The 24,024-nt window shown below is 45.5% G+C and overlaps 3 protein-coding genes across 3 annotated transcripts in view; 1 reads left to right on the top strand and 2 right to left on the bottom strand.

The window, feature by feature from the left end:
- Nucleotides 1-6,298, bottom strand: part of LOC134180696 (1,4-alpha-glucan-branching enzyme-like) — a 14,622-nt gene extending 8,324 nt beyond the window's left edge. Inside the window, exons 1-5 of the mRNA XM_062647882.1 lie at nt 6,174-6,298; nt 5,930-6,099; nt 2,831-2,946; nt 1,175-1,527; nt 532-741 (exon numbers count right to left, since the gene is read on the bottom strand). Coding sequence (XP_062503866.1) covers nt 532-741; nt 1,175-1,527; nt 2,831-2,946; nt 5,930-6,099; nt 6,174-6,250 — 926 coding nt within the window. The 5' untranslated portion in view covers nt 6,251-6,298. The remainder of the gene's footprint in view (nt 1-531; nt 742-1,174; nt 1,528-2,830; nt 2,947-5,929; nt 6,100-6,173) is intronic.
- A 157-nt stretch (nt 6,299-6,455) lies between these two features.
- On the bottom strand, nt 6,456-9,481 carry LOC134180695 (osmotic avoidance abnormal protein 3-like). Its single transcript, XM_062647881.1, has one exon. The coding sequence runs from the start codon at nt 9,408-9,410 to the stop codon at nt 6,606-6,608; it is 2,805 nt and encodes a 934-aa protein (XP_062503865.1). The 5' UTR covers nt 9,411-9,481; the 3' UTR covers nt 6,456-6,605.
- Nucleotides 9,482-9,883: 402 nt separating this feature from the next.
- Nucleotides 9,884-24,018, top strand: LOC134180883 (cadherin-23-like). Its single transcript, XM_062648067.1, has 3 exons — nt 9,884-11,868; nt 12,140-23,915; nt 23,983-24,018. Exons 1-3 carry the CDS (start codon nt 9,884-9,886, stop codon nt 24,016-24,018), a joined length of 13,797 nt encoding a protein of 4,598 aa, XP_062504051.1.
- The last annotated feature ends 6 nt before the right edge of the window (nt 24,019-24,024 follow it).

Below are 24,024 nucleotides of genomic sequence, written 5' to 3'. Positions count from 1 at the left end.
TAAGAATGTGACATTATCACTTAACACTAATGTATAGGATTGCTTTTACAGAAAAATGTGCCAACTATATATTCACTAAACATCATACATACTGTACATGCACATCAGTAGACACATTACAGGCAAGCAGATGGACTAACAGAGGAATACACAACCTGACATACAAACTGACAAAAATGATCAGAAACAAACACATAAAACACTGTGGGACAAGCAAACTGAGCAGCCGGTTTGTTGCTTTTTCGTTTATTTGTTTGTTTGTTTGTTTGTTTGCTTATCTGTTTGTCCATCTGTTTCTCTATGTTTAATATTGTCATTTAATAAAAATAGAAAAACAGATGTACAAACAGATCAACAAACAAAGAAACAAAAAAGCAAGAGGCTGACTAACAGACAAGTAAACAAACAAAAACAGACACAAAACAGACGGAGTAACAAAGACAAGAAAATGTCACGTAAATCTTCAAAAATATTCTGTAAACAGCAACACAACTGTACATTCAGTGACTTTACAACTACAGCAAGATGTACTTGTGGTAGTCGAAGAGTCGACTGTCCCACAGACTGTGTGCTCCTCGTGCTCCAGTGTGAAAATAGCATGAGTCAGTGCCATCGAAGTGATTCAAGCCGTCGAGCACATTCTTCGATGCATGACTGTGAACGATGTCGATCAACACGTAGAGTCCGTATTTATGACATTGATCCACAAGATACTTAAGATCATCAGGAGTGCCATAACGACTATAGAACAGAGAGAGTAGTTGAGTTCTAGACGCTTAATATTAAACTGCTGCTGAAATCCTGTTTATTCATTACAAAGGCACTTGCATTTTGCATGGAGAAACACTCACACATGCATGAACACATCCACCAAGTGCATGTGCGCATGCACACACACACTGACACACACCGACACGGACACAGATACACAGACACAAACCAACACACAGACACACACCTACACACACAGACACACACGTACACACACAGACACACACATAGACACACAGACACACACGGACACACACAGACACACAGACACAGACACAGACACAGACACAGACACACGCACACACAAACACACACACATACACACGTGCACACACGTGCACACACACACACACACACACACACACACACACACACACACATACACATACACACCATCCCTCACCTGGATGGTGCAAAGAAACTCGTCACTTGATACCCAAAGCTTGCATAATACGCATGCTCCATGACCGCCATCAACTGAATACAATTGTATCCAAGACCCACAATTCTATGCAGGACGTTGTCAGCCATGTGTCTGTAGCTCGCAACCTCTGGTTTCTCAGATGATATGCCGACATGTGCTTCGTAAATTCTTGGTGCTTGCGGCTTCTTAACCTTCGGGTGTTGAAATTTGTATGGGACGTCAGGATCCCAGTTGTAGGATTCGTACAGCTTGATGTCTTCACGGCAGACGACGTAATGAGACCATGGAGATATGCGATCAACAAGGTCACCAGACTGGGTTTTGATTACGACCTGCCAATACACAGTTAAGTCAGTTTGACATGGAAATGAGCAAACACGTTGAAACAGTAGACTTTAGTCGCTGTTGATGACAACAAGCTATCAGACAGATAGACGAATAGATGAGCAGACAGACACGTCAGTAGACAGATGTATTTCAATTAAATGAATCATGTCAGTAAACATATCTATTTCAATTTATTACAAGAATTAAATCGTTTAATTAAAATACATCTGTCTACTAACGTGTCTGTCTGCTCGTCTATTTGTATGTCGTTTGTTAGCGCTTGTACCGGGGCTGTAAATATCCAAGAAAAAGCCCATCCGATTAATCTGACTTTGTCTACTTACAGTGTGGTGTTTCAATGTTAACTTATCAATCTACCTATCCTACAATATAATACGCCAACCCTGCTTCCGTCTGGATGTCTGTCTGTAACGCGCCGATCGACAATTCGCCTAGACTGCCTCTCCGACAGCCTGAAACGCAACTTTCATGGCTTGAAATGAGCTGTGCTGGAGTTTGTTTGTTCAATTAGTTGAGTATGCGGATGTGACGTGCACTTGCAAGTCACCGTACAGTGTACGCCATCCTCAGATTCCCAACTGGTATAGTAGAGCTTAAGCCAGCTCACAGGGCCGCTTTTGTGTGGGTCCATCTGTGTGTCACAAAAGGTGTGTCGTCTTCGTGGAAGTGGCGCCATTCTCCACGAACAGAAGAGAGGATACAACTTGGTGTTTTACATACCCTCTTTCATCAAACCACAGAAGAAAAACAGAGCCAGACAGGTAAAAAGAGAGATACCGTACTCGCTTGATTATTACCCCAGGGCTCAAGTATGTCTCCGGTACCAACTTTGGCAAGGCTCTAAGATTTCACACTGCTTGGTATTTTAATTAGTGCTAATTGGTGCTTTTCACAATGACTGTTTGCTAGATTTGTGCCTGTAGAAATGCTGACCTTCTTCAACTTGTGCATGCCTGTCGACCACATGTCAAAAGTTTTATGAGCCAGATACCATTCAGAAGATTAGGTTTCTCTATATTTCAGATAGTGGAGGTGGTTTTAAATCTAATACTTAATAGTATGCTCGAGTAGCAGCATGCAGTTTAAGTTGATAAATCAATCAATTTTGCCAATTAACAACTGTAGACATCAATTTTGAGACAGACCCATCTCATAATTGACCTTCGATGCTGGCCATCCAACCATAAGGCTGGAGTAATAATCAAGCAAGTAGACAAACAGATGAACAAGAGAGTAAACAGAGTACTAGTACCACACACAAATATGGATAACTGTTTCATCGCATACTTTCCATTTAGAGTTGTGAGGTACTGGGCTCTTTCCGTCTGCAGTTGGTGGAAGAGTTATCTCCCACATTCCATACTTCTTCTTTTCACACTTGAGGGATTGCCTGTCCCAACCGTCTAATAAGAAACAACATGACTTGAAGTGTATAAAAACGGCCCCAATGTGCAATGAAAATTAGTGGATAAACGTAAGAGTTAGAGAAGTGAAACAAATCGGATAAAATCAACAGCACGTCTACATTATTGATACGCAACTAAGTTACATGTTGTGTGTAAGTAGACAAAAAATTAAAAGCTAGTGGGTCAGTCAGAGAGGTAGACAGATTAATAGACAAACATGTACACTTGATACAAACTAACAGACAGAATAAACAAAAACCAGCTTAAATACAAACAAACAATCATAGACATACATGTATATGCAAGATAAATGTATAATTCAAAATGTGTATTGCAACAATAAGAAAGACAGATAGAGAGATGGGCAGAAGAGCAGACAAACAAAGACAGACAGACAGACAGACAGACAGACAGACAGGCAGGCAGACAGACAGACAGACAGACAGACAGACATACAGGCATGCATGCATGCAGGCAGGCAGGCAGGCAGGCAGGCAGGCAGGCAGGCAGGCAGGCAGGCAGGCAGGCAGGCAGGCAGGCAGGCAGGCAGGCAGGCAGGCAGGCAGGCAGGCAGGCAGGCAGACACACAGATAGACAGACAGACAAACAGACAGACAGACACAGAGACAGACAGACAGACAGACACACAGACAAACAGGAACTGGCAGCCTTTTCATCAGATGAAGCAGGAAGACCTAATGCTGCGGAATTTTTAGACTCTTGGAGGAAAAGATTCTCTGCACAATTACAGAAGAGTAATGTTCAAGTTATATCTAAGAAACTTAGCATGTTGTGCAGTGGGTCTGAGAGGCCTGACCCTTTCAGCACCCAATTTTTCCTCATTAGTCTTAGTTATATATAAATGTTTTAGTTTGCTGTAATGTTAGCTTTCAATGAACATTAGTCTAGTTGTATTACTGTGGTTCTTTGCAGAATTGTATCATAGTTTGATGTAAGAAATAAAAACAGACAGACAGACACACAGACAGACAGACAGACAGACAGACAGACAGACAGACAGACAATTACGTAAAAGAACCCAAAGGAAGGTATGTCAATTCTGAAGACAGATCAGACATAGTCGTATTTGATTCGGCATCGGGGGTGGATTTTGAATTGGATATTGCACTAGCGCATCGCTGGAGCAATGAAATAGAAGTTTTATCAGATACAACTCAGAGAGCAGCGGCAACCAGAAGAGAAAATCTGAAGATCAAAAAGTATGACCAGGAGCCTTTGCCTGGAGGTTTTTGACCAACATTTGTGCATATAGTTTTGGAACATTTGGCTGTTAGAGAAAGAAAGCTGAAGACTATTTGAAGAAACTGTCACAGCTATCAAGAGATGAAGATGGAAAGCCAACTGCATCAACTGTCAAGACATACTGGAGATCTGTGTTTTCTGTGTGTCTACAACAATCAAATGCTAGAGTAATTGATAGAAAATAAAGAAGATTGTTTCAAGAGACAGCCACATAAACATAAATAGTTGTAGGTAGAACCAAGCCCAGTTGCCTTAGGTAGTATTTAGTTGCTTTGCTTAGATGGTGTATAATTATTGTTCAATGTTTGAAAATATATGTATTGACAGACAGACAGACAGACAGACAGAACAACAAACAGACGACAGGTCGTTCTTAGTTAGCTTTAGGTTACTTGCTGGCGACCAGTTTGTTTCTATTTTTCGTACAGTAACAATACATCTTTCCCATTTCTTTAATTGTTTTTTTCCTTGTGTAATTAGCATTGGTGTGAGTCGTAGTGATGATTTATGAAACTATATGTATTGATAGCCAGACATGCAGACAGATAAACAAACCAACAGACAAACAGACGAACAGTCAGTCAGTCACACCCGTGGAGTCAAGAAGCAATGAAAGGATCTGCAACAACTGACGGCTATGCAGCTACTTTAAGAGAGGATCAAAAACGTGCAAATATGAAAAGGAAAGAATACACGACAGTTTTAATAACCTGGTATTTACTCCTCTAGTTTTTTTAGCATTTTGGAAGCTGAGGAGACAGCGCAGCAGAGTATCTTAATACTTTGGCAAAAAGATTTAGAGACATTGGAAGGTCGCTGCAATAAAGCCGAGTTTCATTGTTACTACAGGAAGAGATTCTCTGTTCTTCTACAGAGATCAAATGCAAGTGTCATTCTAAACAAGTTGTCACGTCTTCTCCCAACAGAAGAGAAAGGATTTATGCCGGACAGTGCCATTCAAGGTGCTGTTCATTACAATTGATCTTAAACTACTATTTGCATGCATATAGTATTAATTTGTAGTTTGCTGTAACCGTGATTCCACTGACTTAAACTATTTTAAAACTCTTAGTGTTCTGTATGTAGAGGTTTCTGTGTAATAAATGATGTCAGTCAGTCAGAAAGACAGACAGACAGACTGACAGACAGACTGACAGACAGACAGACAGACAGACAAGCAGACAGACAGACCCTGCTAGGGTCAACTGTAGTGTATCGTGCATTGCTTAGTTTGATTTAGCCTGTAATAGTTCTGCTTTATAAAAATATAATACCATTGACAGACAGACAGACAGACATACAAACAGACAGATGACAGAAAGACAGAGACAGATAAATACAGACAAACAGACAGAGAGACAGACAGACAAAGAGACAGACCGACATATAGACAGACAGACATACAGACATGCAGGCAGACAGACAGACAGCAATAGACAGCAAGACAAACAGACAGACAGACACAGGCAGGCACACACGCACAGACACATGCACTGAGAAAACAACACTGATCAGTGTTCATTACTATCATAGTATGTCTTCTCTCAATTCCGCAGTCTCTGATTGCGCATGCCTATGAAAGTTAGTCAACATGACACACAACCCAAACAACAAAACCAAAAAATAGTAAAAAACCACTCAACTTTCCAAACACAAGACAAAACTGCAGAAAAGCTCTGCACCACAAAACCAGACACCAAGCAAACCGACAACTCACTGAAATCGCCGGTGAGAAAGACTCCTTCCGCACCCGGCGCCCATTCTCTGTAAATCACGCCCCCGTCTTCCGTCCGGTTGAGACCGAATTTCTCGTATCCTCTCGAGAACGCGTCCAGTCCGCCTTCGTGCTCCTCCAGATGCGTCTTCATTCGCTCTAAACGTTCGTATCTGTAACAGAAGATGCTGGAAATCAAGAATCTGGGCGCCAAAATCGAATCTCAGTGAATAGCGTCTTCTCGTGCCTCGTCGCTATTTCCGCGCTGTGGTTTTTCAAGTTGGGATCGCGATCAAGCAGGTCCGACAGATTTGGAGGATTCATAGCGACGCAACGAATTGCAGTGAGCAGTGAATACAATACCTCGCGCGTACTAAGCAATCCTTGGGTACCCAGACCATCATTATTTAGTTTCTAATTTATTTATTTTATTTTTTACTTGCATGGTTGTTTAATAAAAGCATTTAATTTTTGTGACGATGGGCGAGTTGGTCGCAATTTTTTGCTACGCCTAATACGCATGCGCATATGAGAAAACATAATATATTTCATGTCAATAGAGGTACAAGTAATACATACATTTTGCTGTCCTTTCATTTCAGTTCATTCAATACTATTCTTCATACTCATTCATCATCTGGTTAATATGACAACTAGTTATTAACAAAGACATCAATATCTACAACGACGGTGGCGGCTTCTGGCCTTGTATTGGATCAAGCTTCCTCAGCTGTTTCGATCGTCTCCGTTCTTGTATTTGATGAGCATTTCCAAGAGAAAGAGCTGGGGCCACACCATTCGCCACCCCTAACGAATTTTGACTCGAGAGTGACTCTAATTGCCTCGGCCATCTCATCAGAGAGGGATCCATCGGCCCCGACAGCTTTGCATTCAGTGGCGCTGTCTTTTGTGAGTTAATCTGAAATGGAGCAACACTCCGAGCAGGAGATATCGGGTCACCAGTGGCATAATTAGAACTCTCGGACAACAGTTTTGCTGCACGTCTAGATCTAAAATAGTCCGACTCAGATGCTCGGTTGATTCGCTGTGTGAATGTGTCACCTTCTGGAGGAGGAGAAGGAGAGAAGCCAACCTGACCGTCACTGACTGCTTGTCTCGACATCTGACTTGGCACCTCTGTATGCAAAGAGTGAGGACTCAATGACTTCTCCCGTGGTCGGTTGGTCAACCGAGGCCCCAATGCGTTCACACTAGAAGCAGGCAGTACCGTGCGAGCCACAACCAAAGCCGGCATTTCCCACTCTTGTTTCTCATCGTTCCATTTAGATTCCAATCGAATTTTATCGAGATTTACATAGTTGCAGTCTCGACGAAGACACGGAAGAATTTTGTCAATAAATTGCTCCTGAAATTGAATGAGACGTTCTCGTTCTCTCAATGCATCAAGATAGTCTCCTCTATCACGTTGAAACTCCGACTGAATGTCTTCAACTTCCTGCTTTGTAGACTCAAGTTGTTGCTTAATAGATTCGACCTGTTTCCTCTTCACATTGATCTTGCCTTGCATCGAGTCATAGATTCCCTCCATTACCTCATTGTCATCGTCTGCTAAAGCTTGTTGTAGTCTTAATCGTCGTTCGTCAGCATGTTTTCTTCTTGTCTTCAGCTTTTGTTTCACTTGCTCATCCTCTACTTTCTCGCCACCAACCATCTGCGCATTCAGTGCTTGCAATTTGCGCATCGCCTCTTCGTGTTGTTGAACTAGAGTGGCAATGTCTTGAGCAGAATGAGGCAATTGAGGTGGAATAGGTTGATCCAATGTAGACAAAGGCAACTGGGCACCAGTTGATGGCGCCTCCGACGTTGTCATGGAAATGGCAGGCATCACTTTTGAAACAGGAGAATCAAAGACTGGATGAGCTTCTGAAGACTTACGAAGTAAAGAGACTTCATCTACGACAGCGACAGCCAGACTGGCAGCATTTACTCCCTCCGACTGAGCTACCATGGCATCAGGTATCACCACCATATTTGACTGTTTTGATTCACTCACTCCAACAGTGACAGAATGAGAGATTTCCAAAGAATGCACCAATGCCGAGCTGTCTGTTGTCGCCGCAGTAAGACTAGAACTTTGATTTGATGCCGTGCCACTGACTTGATCAACTGCAAACTTACCCTCCGCTTCTTTCAGCTGCCTCTCATACTCGGATCTCAATAATGACATTTCTTCTTGCAGTTTTACATTACTACTCTGCTCCGCCTCATACTGAGCCTTGATGGCTGCCAGTTGTGACTCATATTCCAATCGCAACCTCTCTGTTTCCTCCTCTAATTCTCTGCTGGTTGCAACATCACTAGCTGGAGCAACATTCGGTACTGTTGGTTGAGGTAACAGAATTTGCTCACTTACAGGCAGCTGACCAGCTAACATTGCCTTCAGTTTCTTGATCTCATCCTGGTATTCTCTCAGAAGAGCATCTTTTGGGTCTTCATTGATCTTCGGCTTGTTCTTGATGTTTTTCGCTCGATTGGCATATCGCAGTGTGCTGAGTGTCTCGTCGTAGTTGTTGTCAGCCGGACTGACACAAGCCACCATAAGAGTTTTCGTATTTCCACCAAGAGAATCTTGAAGCAATCGAGTTAATTTCGAATCACGATACGGGATGTGCGTAGCCTTGCCGTCAACCAGAGCAGAAATGACATTCCCGAGAGCCGAAAGAGACAGATTGATTTTTGTTGCCTCCTTCAATCGTTGACCGATTGCACCAGTCTTCGCCTGCCTCTCGCTTCCCGCTAGATCGACGAGATTCAACTTTGCAGCCCGAATCCGGTCGCTTCCATCAGGATTCCCGCACGGCTTGCACGTCTCGATGCTAATCGTGAATATCGAATGCGACCGAGACGAATCAATATTCATCAGCGTCGCCCCAACGCTCCGATTCTTCGAGCCTTTGTCCATCAACAAAGCGATCTCTTCCACAGTATGCACAGGCACATGAGTCAGACCCTCCGCATAAACCCCCTTATCCGGATGCTCATGCAAATCCAGCTTCGTCTTCGAATTCCTCCCAAGCAAATCCCGAATTTCTTCATTGTAGATTTCAAGATACGACCCATGAAGTAAGAACTTGGTATCTTCAGTGACAGTGGCAGCCTCAAAGATATGCTCAAACGCCCGCGGTATGATCCCATTCTGCTCCGGGGGATCGACCACTCCGGTCATTGTGTACGACTTGCCGCATCCCGTTTGACCGTAGGCAAAAATCGTACCGTTGTATCCTTCCAGCACGCCGTCAACGAGCGGAAATGCGATGTCCTCATAGATCCATTGTGTTGTGCTATCTATGAAGTAGACGCCGTCGAATGTGAAGAATTTGGGCGCCATCTCTGGCGCTCCCGGCTTTCTCAGCGCGACTTGACGCACGGCGCTGTCCATTTCGATGACGCAGCCGCAGTTCATTTTGTTCTCGCGGCTGTTCATCGGCCGGCAGCGAACGATCACCTTGACTGCCTCCGCCATCGTACTCAATTGACGTCCTGCATCGGATAGACGAAGCAATAGAGACGGAAAGGAGAGCAAACGCTCGCACACCAGACAACAAACCTCTGTTGTCGTTGCCGTGGGCGTGAACGTTTATCCGGGACTTCTTTGAATGCAATGCTACCTTTCTCATGGCCGCAGCTGTCGAACGGTCGCACAAATTTAGTAATAAAAATTAGCGAGTGTCGCTTGGTCTGACGACCGTACGAGTTTTTGATATTTCATTCTCTTTCGCATGTTCATTGTGATCTGTTGCTATGACGACAACAAAGAAATCATATACGGGAGTTTGAAGTTTGATTCTGTACGAGAACGGGGCTTCGTTCGATATTCTATCCGTGTCGCCGACAAGAGGTATCCTCCTCGCAACTAAAGCATCAGGACGAAACGACCGGTCGGTAGGTGTGGTTTGAGTCAATTGGTGGGCGTGGCCAACGTAACTGAATTCAAAAATGTCACGAAACTGGCTTTTGTTTGTCGTTTTCTTGGTCGGTAATTCGGTAAACGAACGTGTATTTGGCGTGCCTGTCTTCACGCAGAGAAACTACATCCTTAGTGTGGCGGAGGAACAAGGAATCGACGTTTCCGTGGCTCAAGTCCTAGCAATCGAGTCGACGACGGGACTTCCGGGCCAGAATTACGTTTATTCATTGCTGGATGGAGATGACAGCGACTCGTTTCGAATTAGCAATACAACGGGTGTTGTATACAACCGCGTACGTCTAGATCGAGAGGCTGTAGACAACGTGACAGGCGTGGACAAAATCTATCATTTCCGAGTGCACATACGGGACTCTTCGAGCAATAATGACACATCACCAGTGACCATCTATCTTATTGATGTCAACGATCATTATCCGGATTTTCAGCAAGAAACGTTTTTTATTAATCTGCTGGAGGATTCGGTTCCCAGCACGACAGTGACAGTTGTGTCTGCACACGATCCTGACAAAGTGCAAAGATCGGAGGTATTACTGCTACAACCTGATGGAACATTGACGAAAACGTATCGATATGACATTTCCAATGGCAGGGTTTTGTACAGTTTGATTGCTGGAAATGAATCGGGTTACTTCTTGTTGGACATTGAAAGTGGAGCCATAACTTTGACATTTAAATCGAACGGTCAATTTGATGTGACTCTGAATCAATTGTTTAACCTGACTGTGACAGCAACAGATGGTGGAAATCTCACAGACACAGCAAATCTGCTCATTCGGATCACCGATGCTAATGACCATGCACCTGTTATCGAAGAACCTTCAGAGTTACACTTCAATTTGAGTGAGGCAACTCCTCCGGGTATTACTCTCTTGAATTTCATAAATGTGACAGACGATGATTTCGGAGTTAATGCAAACATCACGTTTTCCATTGAGTCTGGAAATTTGAATAATGGTTTTGATATTAACCCTCACACTGGCCAAATTCGAACTGCTAATTCTCTTGATAGAGACTCGTTGCATGGACCGATTATGTTTCTTGTTGTTGTTGCTAGAGATGGAGGCGTGCCTCATCTAGAAGACAAGATCACTATCACTGTGCTCTTGTCAGATGTCAATGACAATCCTCCTGCGTTTCCTTCTGATCCAATAAATGGTTCTGTATCAGAAGGAGCGTTTGGCAATACTGAAGTCCTCGTTCTAAATGCTCAAGATCCAGATGAAGGAATAAACTCATCAGTTGTATACAGACTGATTACTGGAGATGATGGACTGTTCTCACTAGATACAATAACAGGAATGATACGTACTCGTGTTGTCTTGGATCGAGAGCAAAATTCATTTTACAGTCTCACAGTGGCAGCCAATGACTTGGCAGTGAATGAGTCTCTCCGGCAAACATCAACTGTTCTGGTTCATATTTACGTGACTGATCTCAACGACAATGTACCTCAATTCGAACAGACTTTCTATTATGTGGGCTTGCTTGACAACACAACAATTGGTAGCTCTGTTCTTCAAATCACAGCCACTGATGCTGATGCTGGTGCAAATGCTGAGATAAGGTATGAGACACTATTTTCTGAGAGAAATGCCTTTGATGTCAATGAGGATACAGGCATCATAAGATCGAAAATTAATCTTAATTTTCAAGTGAAACAGCTGTACATGATGACAGTACGAGCATGGGACAAAGGATCGTCACCGCGATACACAGACACTTCCATTACTCTTGAAATACATGATGTGAATGAAAACCCACCAGTTTTTCTTGCACATGAGTATAATGTGACAGTAACTGAAGACGCAGCCATTGGTTTCAGTGTTCTATCTGTCAGTGCTAGAGACAGAGACAATGGCCCTATAGGAGACATTACCTATCATGTAATTGCTGCTGCACCGATGGAATTATTTGAAGAAGGGGCAGGAACATTTGAAGTGAACAGAACAACTGGTGAAGTGTTTGTCAATTCTTCTCTAGATAGAGATCAAAGGTATATTTGCAAACATTCGTATAATTTTTATGTATTAGCAAACCGGCAACCATTTATGCTGTAAACACACACACACACACACACACACACACACACACACACACACACACACACACACACACACACACACACACACACACACACACACACACACACACACACACACACACACACACACACACTTGAAACGGTGAACATGCCAACAACCACTAGCCAGCTGGACTATCCTGGGACAAATCCGGGATCTTTATTCATTCTGTTTCTTTTCTAGCTCCATCATTGTATTCCGTATATCTGCTCGAGATGGCGGGTTTCCTCATCCTTTTGAAGACACCACCCTTGTCCGAGTCACTCTTGACGACATCAATGATGTTGCCCCGTATTTTCCCACTCCTGTCATCGGAAGAGTACTAGAAAATCAGCCGTCTGTGCCAGTCTTCTATGTGTCAGCCACTGACCCAGATTCTGGTTCAGGAGGCATGGTATCATATGAAATTTACTCTGGGAACACTCTGGATTCATTTGAAATAAACAATCTGACCGGATTAGTGATGACAAAACGGACTTTAGATAGAGAGCATATATCAGAATACGTGCTTACTCTCGCTATGCGAGACTTCGGTCAACCTTCACTTCTTGGATATGGTAACATCACGATTATGATTGGAGATGCCAACGACAATGGCCCTTACTTTGTTGCCAATTTTAGTGGCGAGATTACAGAGGGAACGGCACCAGGTGCACAGGTAGCAGTACAAGTACAGGCATTAGACTTGGATGTTGGATCTAATGCACAGCCAACATATACAATCATCTCAGGAAATGAAATGTCAAGATTTCGAATAGACAACTTTACAGGAGAAGTGACGGCTACTGTAATGCTGGACAAGGAGGAAAATTCATTTTATGTGTTGGCTGTGCAGGCAACTGAGGGAGTGCCATACTACCGTTCTGCCACGACTCACGTTTTTGTTACTGTTGGAGATGCCAATGATAATCCTCCAGTGTTTACAGAATTGGTGTATGAAGGGATGGTATCAGAGGGATCTGATAATGGAACTGAAATCCTTCTAGTGACTGCGACTGATGTGGACACTGGCACAAACGCTGTGATTACTTATTCATTGGAAGATAGAGACATGTTTGGAATAGATCCTGTGACAGGAAGTATGTTTGTTGCTGGGACTTTGGACAGAGAAAGAGCAGCCTTCTATGTTGTATCGGTGACTGCTACAGACCATGGTCGACAGCCAGCTTTTTCCATGGCACTCATCAATATCACTATTTTAGATGTGAACGACGTTGTTCCTTCTTTTGTTGAAAGCAATTACTCAGCTGCATTTAGTGAAGATGTACAGCTGGGGTTCTCTATCGCCACCGTTTCAGCTTATGATCTTGATGTGGATTTCATCAATAAAGACTTTGAGTATGCAATACTCAGTGGTGACCCTTACCGGTGGTTTTCGGTTCATCCAACAACAGGTGTTATAACTGTTGTAAAATCACCTGATAGAGAAGCTATACCATTTCCAATGGTCACAGTTGGAGCTGTAAACACAGCCACACCTTCTCTCACTGGTACAACTTTGCTTCTAATTGAGCTATTTGATGTAAATGATAGTCCACCTCAGTTTGCTGAAAAACATTTCAATATTAGTGTTCCCGAAAACAGCTTGTCTTCGTCTTCTGTTGGATATATTGTGGCTACTGATCCTGATCTGGGAGAAAATGCCTCTCTTAGTTTTCGCATTACACGGGACAGTAGCAGACCGTGGAGTAGGTTCAGAATAAATCAAACTTCTGGACTGATTACAACTCGACTAACTATAGACAGGGAACGGGTATCATTTTACACTCTAGAAGTAGAGGCAATTGATATGGGACAACCTCAGCAAACAAGCCGTGTGGGTGTGACAGTTCAAGTATTAGACGAGAATGATAGCCCTCCTGTGTTTACTAAACAAATTTTTGAAATTTCAATTCCAGAAGACATTGAAATTGGATCCATAGTTGGTTCAGTTGATGCCATTGACAAAGACATCGGTGGCAATTCTGAAAAGAACTACACATTTATTGGTGGAAGAGATTTTACTGCAAACAACTTCTTGTTGAATTTGTCTACAGGGGTGGTAGCGACTGCATCATCTTTCGACAGAGAGGTGCAATCAGACTATCAGCTAGAGGTGATGGTAACTGATCGGAATGATGCAGAATATAGAGATTACGCAAATATTACCATCATAATAACTGATGTGAATGACAACATTCCTACGTTTATGTCGACTTCATACAATGTCTCAGTGCGTGAAAACATGGGAGTTGGCACTCATCTCTTGACCATTGTTGCAACAGACAGAGACATTGCAGTTGATGGAGCTATTGAATATTTAATTTTGCCTTCTAATGACCTCGTGTTCTTTAGCTTACACAATGAAACAGGAGTGTTAAAGACAGCAAGATATCTCGACAGAGACTCTCAAGAAGACTATCTGCTTACAGTTATGGCAAACAACAGTCTGTCATCTCGGTTTCTAGCAAGTTATGTTAACGTAACTATCCACTTGGAAGATCTCAATGACAACAGGGCAATGTATGACAATCTGATAGTTGAATACTCAATATCTGAAGACACAGCTGTGGGCACTGTTGTCTTTGTTGTCCCTGCGATTGACCAGGATGAAGGCAAGAATGGGACATTGTCATTTGAGTTGGTGTTTGAGAACCATCAAGGTGCTTTTACATTGGACAGCCACAGTGGAATTGTTACTCTCAATTCTAGTCTAGACAGAGAAATTCTGGACTCGTACGTTATTGGGGTTCAAGCATCCGATTCTGGTGATGCTCCACGGGATGCTTCGACACTCATTTACATTTACATTACTGACGTAAATGATGAACCGGTTCTCTTTCCTTCACAATGTTATTTTATTTCCATTCCATTTACAGCAACAATTCAATCAAGTGTTTTGGAACTTGCAGCTCTTGATGGAGATTTGAGTTCTACATCGAGCCTTACATATTCCTTGCTGTCAGGCAACGACTTTCAACTCTTTACACTAGTACAGGTGTCCGGATCTCGTGTGGCCGAAATTCGTGTAGCCAAGTCGCTTTTAAAATACTCAGATACTGAATATAACGTCACAGTTGAAGTGACCGATGGTATACACTCCAATCAAGCATCAGTTTTTATCGACATCTTTGATACTGCAGCAAGTAAACCCGAGTTTTTGATGTCACCGTATTCCAGCTTGATTGATGAGAACTCGGGATTAGCGTCCAGTGTGCTGACTGTTGTAACCACTCCAATCGGTTCAACCTTCTCTATCATATCAGGAAATGATTTGGGCCATTTTAATATCACATCAACAGGCATTATACAGACTGTATGCACTCTAGACTACGAGTCAATATCCGTCTATCACTTGGGAGTGTCAGCCAATAACTCTCACGGCATTGCATACACTCTCGTCCGAATTACCGTCCGAGACAACAACGACAACCCTCCTGTGTTTGTTAGTAAATTGTATGAGCTGGATGTAGCAGAGGCGACAGCAAAGACTGACGTCGTTTTGCGGGTTAGAGCTCAAGACATGGACACATCACAAGACTCATCCTCTATTTTGTACACGCTGATTTCATCAGAAAACTCCAACCATTTTCGTGTTGACGCCACAAGCGGGGACGTTTACCCCAACAGAGTTTTGGACTTTGAGAACGGTCCGCTCAGTTATGCGTACACAGTGACTGCTACCAATCATCTCTCGTCCAATGCGCTGTCCGATTCAGCTGAGATACGAATCAGCGTCATCGAGAGCAATGACAACAAGCCAAGGTTCACTGTAACCGGTCTTGATCTGACCATCACCGAGGATACTCCTGCAAATACGCCTCTCATCAACGTGACAGCTACGGATTCGGACCTCGGGCTAAACGGCCTCATTACCTACACTCTGAGTGGTGATTTTGATGATATAACGTTTGTGGTCGATTCCTGGTCGGGAGAGATTATGTCTGGAACTCCACTTGATCGAGAGAAAAAGGCCGTTTACGTTCTTACAGTGACTGCTACGGACAGTGGAAGCCCGCCTCAGTCTTCCAGCATTCCTCTTACTATCAACATTATTGACCTCAATGATAACTCACCGGTCTGGGCGGTATATTTTTATGAGGCTGAAGTGTATGAGAATGTTCCAACGGGATCGTCGATCATAAGCGTGAGAGCTACAGATCCTGATCTCGTGGACAGTGTGGTCGACTCTTTGACCGGAACGGTCAGATATGTAGTCACAAACGGTCTGGTCCGATACTCCATTGCGTCGGGGGACCCCCTGTCTCAGTTTGCTGTTAATCCTGAGACAGGCGACGTGAGCACAATGGGAATACTAGACAGAGAAAAACAGGATCTGTATCGCATTGTACTCAATGCTAGTGATGGTGGAGGAAGGTTTGCCTTAGCGCAGCTTGTAGTGACCGTCGTAGATACCAACGACAACAACCCTGTTTTCTCCCAGTCGTTCTACGCGGCTACTGTTCCGGAAGATGCACCCGAAGGAACGACCATTACGAAAGTGGCTGCTACTGACGACGACCTGGATGTCAGCAGTGAGGTGTCCTTTTCTATATTGCACAATCCTGAATACAACAGCACGACGCTCTTCAAAGTAAACGACACAACAGGCGTCGTCACAACAGCCGGACGTCTCGACCGTGAGACAGTGCATCTTCACAGTATCATCATTGTGGCGACGGACGGAGGAAATACGTCACTCTCTACAGAAGTCGGTCTGAACATTAGCGTTCTCGATCTCAACGACAACACACCGACCTTCATTCGTTCCCAATTTGAAGGAACGGTCTACGAGAACGCGCTTGTGAATACAACCGTTGCTACTGTAGAAGCCGTAGACCCAGACTACAAGGAGAACGGAACCGTTCTTTACGAAATCCTATCCGGGAACTCTGAGAGGAGATTTTCTATCCGTCCAACTACCGGAGAAATTCTTGTAGCAGACGATATCGACTACGAAACAACGCAAAAGTATGATCTCGTAGTTCAGGCGACCGACTCAGCTAATGAAACATTAAGACGGAGCAGTTCAACGAAGGTCGTCATCTACGTCAACGACACCAACGACAACACACCATTCTTCGATTCGCTCATATACAAAACAAGCGCGTCGGAAGCAACCGACATTGGCAGCAATCTCACTTTTCCAGTCGCTCACGACCGCGATTCGGGCCCGAATGCCGACATAGAGTTTTACTTGGATTACCACGGAGACCAGCTGGCTGTTAGAACATTCATGGTGGACCCGCTCACTGGAATAGTGCAAACGAAACGGCAACTGGACCGCGAGGTTCAAGACCGGTTCGTCCTTACTTTGCTTGCGAGAGACCACGGATCCCCAATGTTGGTCGGCACGGCGTCCGTCGTTGTAACCGTCACAGACGTCAACGATAACACACCCGTATTCTCAAGTCCTGTATACTCAGCCGCAATAGCAGAACACTCAACGATTGGAGCATTCGTTTTACAAGTTAGTGCGAGTGATCGAGACGTCGGAAGCAACCGTTTGCTGCGCTTTTCTCTTCTTCAACCTAACAGAAGCCGTACGGACTGCTCGTTTAATATTTCCGATGTTCATCAACCGTCACCTGTCTTTAGTATCGATGCGGTTACAGGAAATATAAGTGTGGCTGGCCGCTTGGATAGAGAGGCGGAAGACAATTTCGTTGTCATAGCGACAGTAACTGACCAACCGATCGAGAGAGAGGCCTCTCGTACTTCACGAGCTTGTGTTCGTATAACAGTCACCGACATCAATGATCAACCTCCACTGTTTGTTCGACAAAGTTATTCAGGATTTATTCAAGAGAACGTCGATCCGGGCACGGCCATCTTGCAGGTGTCGGCCATTGATGACGACGACGTCGGTGCGAACTCTGAGATTGAGTACAGCATTGCCATCTCCACGACGTCGTTCGTCATAAATTCGACCTCAGGAGTCATATACAGTAACGACCGTTTCAACAGAGAAGTAACCGATATGTATAGATTGACTGTTGTGGCGACTGATCTCGGGATGCCGAGGCTACAGAGTCCCATTCCTGTCACCATAACGGTGACGGACGTCAACGAATTCTCTCCAACATTTGTTGATATATCTGGCGTGGAGGTGACTCATTATGAAGGAGTCGTGTTTGAAAACATGCCTTCCGGAACGACTGTGCTTCAAGTGTTCACGACCGACCAGGACGTCGGACGAAATGCTGATATTTCTTATGCATTTGTAAGTAGCCCGTATGCTGATCATTTTGTGATTAACTCGAGCAGCGGGCTTGTCACCACGTCTCGCCCGTTGGATAGAGAAACGATCTCGTTGTACGAGTTGACCGTGATAGCAGTCGACAACGGATTACCGCACCCGCTGAGCTTGACGGTAAGCATCAACGTGACTGTCCTGGATCGCAACGACGAGGCTCCAGCCTTCACTACCTCCAACTACTCCGTTTTCATATCCGAAGGAGCCCCTCTTAATCAACCCGTGCTGACAGTCTTAGCAAGCGACTTGGACGACGGTACGCACGGTATGATACTCTACTCTATAAGATCACAGACACCAAGCTGGAACCACTTTTCAATTGATTCAGTCTCGGGACATATCACCGTGGCAGCAACTCTCGATCGAGAGTCGACACCATCCTACCAGTTGATTGTATACGCGACAGACCGCGGAGACGCTCCGCTTTCGAGTTCAACGTTAGTAACAGTAAGTCTGTACGACGAGAACGACAATCGACCCACATTTAGTCCGAGCAGCTACGTCGGAGCCGTCGACGAGGGCTCCGAGAACGGAACGGTCGTCGTCCGCGTGAGTGCGACAGACCGCGACGTCGACACGCATAACAGAGCGATAGAGTATCGCATCGTATCGGGCAACAACGCGTCTCGATTTCAAATCGATCCTCAAACGGGTGACGTCATCGTATCAGGAAAACTCGACGCGGAAAGTATCGATCAGTTTACTCTATGGGTTGCGGCTAGTGACGGAACGTTGAACAGCACGGCGGCCGTGGTTGTCTATGTTTTGAATGCTAACGACAACAGACCGATTTTCGGGCAGAGAGCCTACACGTTTGCAATTAACGAGAACTCATCACCAGGAGATTACATCGGCACGGTCGCGGCTCTAGACCGAGACAATCAGACAGTCGCCTATTCCATTGTCGACAACGACACGCATACTGACTTCTACATTGACTCGACGTCTGGGATGTTGTACGGCACGACATATTTTGATTACGAGAACGTTTCGTCGTACGATTTTACCGTCAGAGCGACCGACCAGGGGTTCGTCGAGCTTCAGACGACGGACGTCAACGTGACCGTCACGATAATCGATCTCAACGACAATGCGCCCGTGTTCGACAGATTGATGTATAACGTATCCGTCTTCGAGGACATTCCGATAGGAGCCGTCGTGCTACAGTTGCGTGCGTCGGACGCCGACAGTACGTCGAACGGGAGGCTCACGTACATACTGAACAGAACGGAAATCGGAGCCGATCACTTTGCCGTGGACTCCACGAATGGCACCGTTTTCAGCATGAGTTACCTCGACCGTGAAACCATTTCATTCTACCGGCTCGAGATAGTCGTTGAAGACAACGGATTTTTAAGGAAAATCGACGGCAGTCATATTGAAATCAATATACTAGATATCAACGATAATTTTCCGATTATTTCTGCGCCTGCGTACGAGTCTTCTCTGTACGAGAACGGGCCGTCTCTGCTGCCCTTGTTGCAACTGTCTGTCGACGACATCGACGCGAACGAGAACAGTCGAGTTTTACTCAACATAACCGCAGGAAACCAAGACGGACAGTTTGCTGTTAACGCAACAACAGGCCTCGTCTACACTCTTGCGCCATTGGATCGCGAGTTTCGGGTGACCTACAAGCTCAACGTCACAGCTTTCGATCACGGCCGCCCGCCTCTGTCGAGCACCGTTGGCCTACTAATAACAGTCTTGGATCTTAACGACAACGACCCAGCATTTTCTCATCAGAGCTACGCCGTCGCCGTGAGCGAGAGCGCCATTCTCGACACCACACTATTTACTAGCGTCGCCACCGACCCCGACGACGGCACGAACTCTCGACTCTCTTACCGCATCCGAGACGGAAACGCTAATCTCAACTTTGGCATCGACCGGCGAAGCGGCTCGATAACGACCAAGAAGTATCTCGACCGCGAAGCGACGGAGAGATACGAATTGATAATCGAGGCGACGGACGGCGGCGCGCCCGCCCGTCGATCGTCCACGCGGTTGAATGTCACCGTCTCCGACGTCAACGACCACGCGCCGAAGTTCCTGTTCGCGTTCTACACGATTTCGGTCGCCGAAGATGCGAAAGTTGGCACGTTTATTACACGGCTGGTAGCGACCGACGCCGATGAGGGAATCAATGCTCGTTTGCGATATCGCATCATGATTGGAAATGAGAACGGTCTTTTTGCCGTCGACGGTCCCACCGGTACTGTGACGTTGAACGGGAGTTTGGACTATGAAACGAAAACTGCGCATGTCATTACAGTGGAAGTTCGAGATGGTGGCTCACAGTTAGATGGTGAGTTCGACGCCTCGACGGCTTTAACAGTGAAAGTGCTCGATAGGAATGATCACAAGCCTCGCTTTGATTCGGACACGTTCAGGACAAGTCTGAGTTCGAGGACCGTGATTGGGTCGTTGGTTGCGATGACAACTGCTCACGACGTCGACTTTGCCACTAATTTTCTGACGGGAATTCGGTATAGTATCGTTGGTGGAAATGAACTCGGATTGTTTGGGATTGAAGAATACACAGCGGCCGTCACGACAAACAAACAGCTCAGTTCCTATGGCAACACCACCTTTTATCTCAACATATCCGTAACGGACGGAGATTTCTTTACATACTGCACGCTGATTGCAGATATTGTAGACGAGGCGACGTTGCTGCCACTCTTTCCCAAGTCTTCCTTTAGAGCAAGCGTTCCTGAAGACACTGCGCCGGGGTCGGAGGTCGTACATCTGAATGCTTCCACTGCATCAAACTACACCATCGTCACAAGCGACTTAAGAGATTTCTTCACTATTGATCGTTTCGGGATCATTCGGACAAGAAAAAGCCTGGACTACGAACAGAGCAGGACGTACGGGTTATCGGTTGCAGCTGTTAACGTCGCTGGACTGACGGCTTATACTTTCGTTTGTATTACAGTCGTCGACGTGAACGACAATGCACCGGCCTTTGAAACGACTTTGTACACTGCGTCACTCAATGAGACATCCGCATTGAGAAGCTTCGTGATTTTGGTAAAAGCGACCGACGCCGATTCCGCATCGAACGCCGAAATAGAATACGACATTGTAAGCGGCAACGACCACGGATGGTTTGTCGTCGGCAGGTCTTCTGGACTGATAAATACGGCAATGAGTATCGACCGAGAAACGACACCGATTGTCACTCTTAACGTCACAGCGTCAAATTTTGCTGCGAATCCGAGGTTGGTGGGATATGCGTCTGTGAGAGTCGAGATTCAAGACTTCAACGACAATAATCCGTCGTTTGCTTTGGATGAATACCGAGTTTCCACTCCGGAAGACACTCGCCCCGGGACGACGATCATTCGGACGACAGCCGACGACCTCGACGACGGGTTGAACGGCCGTGTTACGTACTCTTTGACGAGCGACATATTTGCAGTGAATGACAGTACGGGTGACATTTACACTCTCGCGTCGCTCAACCGCGAGGCTCAGTCGTCATATACTCTCGTCGTCACGGCGACAGATTCTGGATCGCCCGTCCGTAAGGACGACTCCACGACCGTAAACGTTGAAATCACGGAAGTCAACGAAATGGCTCCCGTTTTTGACACGACTGTCTACCACTTCTCTATACCGGAGGCATCACAGGTCGGAGCCGTCGTCGCCGTCGTTCGCGCCGTCGACCCAGACACAAACAGCAGTGACGTCATCAGATATTCTATCACGTCAGGCAACGAAGCGGGACGATTTCGCATCGATTCTGTTAGTGGAGACGTGATCATCAACGGAATTCTGGACTTTGAGAAGACATCTGTGTATAACTTACAAGTGTATGCGCAAGACTCGGGTTTCCCCCCTCTCAGTTCATCAGTTCTCGTCCAAATCGTCGTCACCAATCAAAACGAGCATGAACCGATATTTACCCGTGCGGAATACAAGATAAACATTCCCGAGAATATCCCTATTGGAACATCCGTAATCATTGTCACGGCGGTGGATGCCGACCGCAACCAGACCATAACCTATCACGTGACGACCAATAGTTATGGGTCGAAAGGCCAAGAGCTGTTCCGAATCGATGAGTCAACCGGTGAGATAACCGTTGCTGCGCTTGTTGACCGCGAATTCAAGAAGACTCACGTGTTGTTCGTAACTGCGATTGACACCGGGTTCTCCACCCGACTTTCTACGACTGTGAGAGTCACTTTTATCGTTTTGGATCTAAACGACAACTTTCCCGTATTTGCGGCCAACGTCGTCCACGCCACCGTTCCCAGGCTTCCTCCGTCGCCCATTTCTGTGACGCGATTCCATGCTACAGACCTTGACGAATTTCACGGGAATATCAAATACTCGTTCACGTCCGGCAACGAAGGTCAATTCTTCCAAATCGACAACGTAACCGGTCACGTGACCACAACCAAAATCTTAGGCGACAACGCGGTATCTGTCTATAATATTACTGTCGAAGCAAGCGACGGATTTTTAACTGCTCTGGTATATTTAATCATATCTACGACATATTCAAGTGATTTTTGTCTTCCTCGGGTGTGCTATAGAACAGAACCATCTGTTATCGATGGAGGCGACCAGCAATGTCCAAACGGTTGGATTGCCAGCGAGAGCGGACACCACTGTACCTTTTCCTATTGCAACATCTCCTCCATGGTCGTTTGCCCTACAAACCAAACCTGTATTCCGGAAGGGAGGTCGTGCAACGGAACTTGCTTGGAGGAGGGTCACGCCAGATGTCCAGTGACCGATTACTGCGAAAAGACGGGCAATGTGACGTCGTTCTGCGATCAGACCAGCGCGACATGTTACGACGGTTACGTCAGGGTTAGGACGTCTGATGGATCAGAATGGTGTCAGAAGGGGGGCACACACGTGGATGTAACCGCAAGATATTGTGTCGGTCGTCACCTGACTTACTGTGTGGAGAAAGACGTATGTGTGCATGTCGGTCTTGTTGATGAGAATTCGATCCATCCGTGTCAGCTGTGTCCAGATGGGACTTTGCCGTGCTCTGATACGTTTACCTGCGTTAGCAATCTGTCTCACTGCTGTCCCCTTGGTCAGTTTTACTGCAATCTTACTGCAGTGTGTCTCAACGAGAGTCAGACGTGCGTACTGCCGAATACTCCTCCCACGCTCCTGTCACCGCTTTTATTCCTCGGTTCATTGGACGAGGTGGCCCACGAAAAGGGAGTCTCTGTAGAGTTTCTTATGTTGACAAGTGGATACCTCGAGACTCAGCATCCGTCCGGATACGACGAAGATGGTGACTTGCTGAGTTTGGTCATAACGGAGATCGACACAAAGGGTGGTGTGTGGGAGTACACGCATTGCACCAAATTGTTGCACAACGTGACAAAGTTATGTGGGGAACTCGATGTCTCACCCAATATTTCAGGATCTGGATATGGTAGTGGAATTGAGGTCATGATCAATGACTCGTGTTGCTTATTGTACGACGAAGTTTGGCGTCCGATAGAATACGTCAACGAGACTGCCTCTTTGGCATTGCCACTTTTGTCTCGCATTCGATTGCGGAAAGCCCATCTGTTTCAAGGTGCCGCATGGTTCAAGTTTAGAGTTTGGGATGGGTCGGAGCGCGGCGAGCTAAGCAAAACAAGGCACGAGGTCTTTTATGTGCCCTCAGAGCGCATTTCTACGGCGTATTACGATGGCACTTCGTCTTTCAGTATGGACTCCGGCCTTGCGACGTACCTGGTACATCCAGTAGTGTACGTTCCAGACATGTTAGCTCCTATTTCGTTTCTTCCTTCTTTGGCGGAAGATACGATCCCAATCGACAACACTGGGACATCCATAAGGGACG

Source organism: Corticium candelabrum, chromosome 6, assembly GCF_963422355.1.
Source record: "Corticium candelabrum chromosome 6, ooCorCand1.1, whole genome shotgun sequence".
Lineage (NCBI taxonomy): Eukaryota > Metazoa > Porifera > Homoscleromorpha > Homosclerophorida > Plakinidae > Corticium > Corticium candelabrum.
The sequence above is the reverse complement of the archived record's forward strand: the minus strand, read 5'-3'. Positions and strand labels throughout refer to the sequence as shown.